The 3741-nt window shown below is 40.9% G+C and overlaps 1 protein-coding gene across 1 annotated transcript; it reads left to right on the top strand.

The window, feature by feature from the left end:
- Positions 1-2344: 2344 nt before the first annotated feature.
- On the top strand, positions 2345-2708 carry LOC106013612 (interferon alpha-inducible protein 27-like protein 2; the record flags this gene model as incomplete). Its single annotated transcript, XM_013089813.1, is given in 1 exon segment — positions 2345-2708. A coding segment is annotated over 1 exon segment (182 nt), but the record flags the coding sequence as incomplete, so codon positions are not given.
- Positions 2709-3741: the final 1033 nt, after the last annotated feature.

Below are 3741 nucleotides of genomic sequence, written 5' to 3'. Positions count from 1 at the left end.
GGGGGGGGGGGGGGGTTCAGGTGGGCATGCCCCCCTGCATTTCACAATGATTTGATGTTTTGGCTATTAGGATTGATATTTACTTGAAAACAATTGATTTGCAATGGTTTTAGTGGCCATACGCCAGCACCACACACGCACAAACAAACACACACACACATGACCAACCCATGTCATACACAACGTCCACTGAGGTCAAATCAATGCATTTGTGTGTGGGTGCATAAGTAAAAATTTACCGAGTTTTCCATGTGTGTTCGTGTTACCTGTGCCTGGCTGTAATTTTATTCTATCTGCATTTGTATTAGTACATGACATGTACTACTAATGAATAATGTGTTGATGAGAAACGAAACTAAGCATACATTCGTTGCTCCCCAACAGGAGGTATAAACCCTCAGTCTGAAGTTTGAATCACACTTGTGAATTTCTATGCTCTGTTCATGGTTCATGTGTTACATATTATGGTATATTAATATTAGCCTATTAATTAATTTACTAAGATTGGCTTTTTGTCAGGGCGAATCTGTTCTTCAATCTTCCACCTTTGTTTACTCAATGTATCTCATACATCAATACCAATATATATATATAATACACTCCTTTTACTTTTATGCACACGAAGACATTAACAATACATGATACTATTGATACACTGTCAAACCCTGTTGTTATACCACCAACCTAGGGACAAGCACGAAATTGGCAGTACAGCAGGGCTGGTGGTGGTATAATGGCTCGCTGTAGCAGTCATTGCCATTTTGACTAGTGGTCTGGTAGCCAACAGGGACTGACTGTAACCAGCCTTGACTCACTTACATCTATCTTGTGCAATTGCCATGCGCAACGAAAAACAAGTAGCAACCAACATCCAACTCCAGCTGAACTTTGCAGAACTTCAGATTGAATGTTTCTGGAGCTAGGTTAATGTGTCAATTGTCAAAGTAAAGACTCTATAGATGACCGTTTTAGACCCTATATTATATAGATACGTACCGTTTTATTACCCGGTACTTGTCAGTCCCCGGGCTGCTCAGACCTTTCCCATAGACTTCAGTGTGAGTTTGTCCCCGTGGTTTTATGCACCCCGCATATTTTATTGGCAAAATTTGATAATTTTTTGCATAATTTCTGATTACTTTTCTTTATCATTTTTTGTTAAAATAAACAGAATCGCATAATTTCACATTTTTGGACTCAGTTTGCATAATTTCAGAATTTTTCTTGCATAAAACGACGGGGACAGGTGTGAGGGCTGCCTCAAGCCTTTTGGTCATTGGGCGATCTGTTGAGGCAATAAGATATTCAGCCTACAGGCCAAGATGGCGCAGTTCCTTAAAATTTTCTCCAGGCAACTTAAAATTTCTTTCCCCAATAAACTGACAGGTCTGGTGTTCGCCTCTCATTCAAAAACTCACGGGTTAGAAACCTGACAGCGACAAAATAGTTTTCTTTTCTAAAATTTTCTCCTTTCACCTTCTTTCCTGATCTCTTGTCCTGTTCAGTAATCTGATCCCCCCCCCCCCTCCCTCTTTTTTACTTGCGACCCTTTCTACTGCTACTCCTGGCTCATTCTTACTGCTGTCTTTCAGCCGCGCCCTTGATCTTAAGGTAGGTGAAATCAAACACCTAGCCTTCTCGGATAAGAACACAAAAATCTTGGAAAAACCGTGTGCAAGTTGCGCATGTTAAAGGCCCCTTGGAGGTCTCAAAATCGATAAGAGTAGGCTATGGCTGCCATCCGGGCAGAATTCAAAATTGATTCCTACCAAAACTGAACATACTCAAAAACATACAGAGTACCCTCGAAATCAGAATGTGGCTGCCTGCTGAGGTCAAAGGGCCCAACGAAATAGGAAAAATAGTCATACGTTGCACTGCAAGCTGAAGAACCAGCAGTCAGCTACCCCCTCGGATCTAACGGTGGTATAACGAGGTTCAACTGTACATGTACCGGTATTACATTTTGGACCTAGGAGCGAGTGAGTCAGGGAACATAGACCGACATCTATGGTGTAGTGGTTAAATACTTTGCCATCGTACGCAAAAGACTAGGGTTCAATTTCGTTTAGGAAGAATTTTTATCACGCAGATGAAGCATTCTCGGTCTTTCTACTATGACGTAATAAATAGAGATTTATGTTGGAGTACATTGTTTTTAACTGTACACATGCAGGCCTACATCATTTTATGTTTCTAACCCTATCAGTATGTTGCAGCTTCATTTAAAACATTAAACTTGATTTTAAGGCTAAAGTCTTTTATAACAAGTCGATCATTCTATCCTTGAACTTGACATGACATGTGTCCTGTGTAAGTAAATATGGTTCCCAATTGTTTGCAGGTGGAATTGCTGCAGGGAGTCTGGCTGCCAAAATTATGAGTCTTTCATGGACGACAGGATATGGAGTGGCTGCTGTGGGAGCTGCTCAGTCTGTTGGTGCTGCAGGGGTCAGCGCTTCTACCGCGACAGCAGTAGGAACAGTCTGCAGTGCAGTATGGGGTGTCATCAAACACATTCGCTAAAATCTATGATGGCAACATGACCTAAAAACTTGAAATAGTAAATATCCAATAAGTTCCACTTTTCAGCCAAGCTTTTGAAGTTGTTTTGGTTTATATGGGTTCTTATGTGTGTATCCTGAGTTGTTAAAAAAAATTAGAATAACCCCTACAAATTTTCAAAATAAACACGTGACGAATGTGAATTATTGTGTCCCTTGGCTTACAGTATAAATTGTAATTCTCTGTTGTGTGTCTGGTTGGAGAGTATGGCTACTGGCATTTCTTCATACAAGTAATCATTTATTTTCTCTATCCTCTCTCTATATCGTTCATAAATATAGATGTATCTCATGACGCTGTGGAATGAGATGCTCGTCAATTTTTTGGTATATATGGAGTTATGGAGCTACATGTATTTGATATCATCTTAAGCTTAAAGCGTGTTTCATTTGTCTTGTTTCTCACTTTCTGTTGAAAAAATAGTCAAACCTGTGTAAGACGGCCATCCATTGTCAAGGAGAAAAGTGGCCGTATAAGACAGCTGACCGTCTTAGGCAGGACTGATCAAGATGAAGAAAACAAACCATTCTCATCTGAGGTCCCAATCGAAAGTAGCCGCATTGTTGTTGTTTTTGTTGTTGTTGGTTTGTATTTATTTTTTGTTGTTGTAATTTTCAATTTGTTCCTGATTTTGCACAAGGGTGACAATATAACGAAATGTATCAGACGAGGAAGACCGAGTGCCATGTTAAAATAAACACATGGGTCGAAACCACTCAGAGAACGAGTGACGCTTCTGTCACAAATTCATGTTGACGTCCATTGTTACTTTGTTACAGACTTTGTAAACAGTGACCACTCATCTCACTTACGATTTGTGTATGATTTCTGGGCGCGGCTTATGGATTGTGAGGGATCACACGTTTACCTCACCAGCAGCTGAAAATTGGTACCTTTTGGTCAACAGTGGGAGGGGCCTTCACAGCATGATCGGTTGGAGGGACTACTTAACAACAACGGCAGGTGATTGGATTATGAAGGCTCGCCCACTACACCAGGGGCCAATGCACAATTTATGACAAAACGTAATGGAGTCACTAAGGTGGCCGCCTAAGACGGGTGTTATTGCTTTGTGTGATAGGGGTTGTGTGTTGAAATATGGTGGCTGCGGCCGCGTTGGACAGGTGCCCGTTTTACACAGTTAAATTATATAGAAAAAACGCAAGGGGGGAAATG

The sequence above is a fragment of the Aplysia californica genome, unplaced genomic scaffold (assembly GCF_000002075.1).
Source record: "Aplysia californica isolate F4 #8 unplaced genomic scaffold, AplCal3.0 scaffold01055, whole genome shotgun sequence".
NCBI lineage: Eukaryota > Metazoa > Mollusca > Gastropoda > Aplysiida > Aplysiidae > Aplysia > Aplysia californica.
Note: the sequence above shows the minus strand (reverse complement) of the source record. Positions and strands in the feature narration are given on the sequence as shown.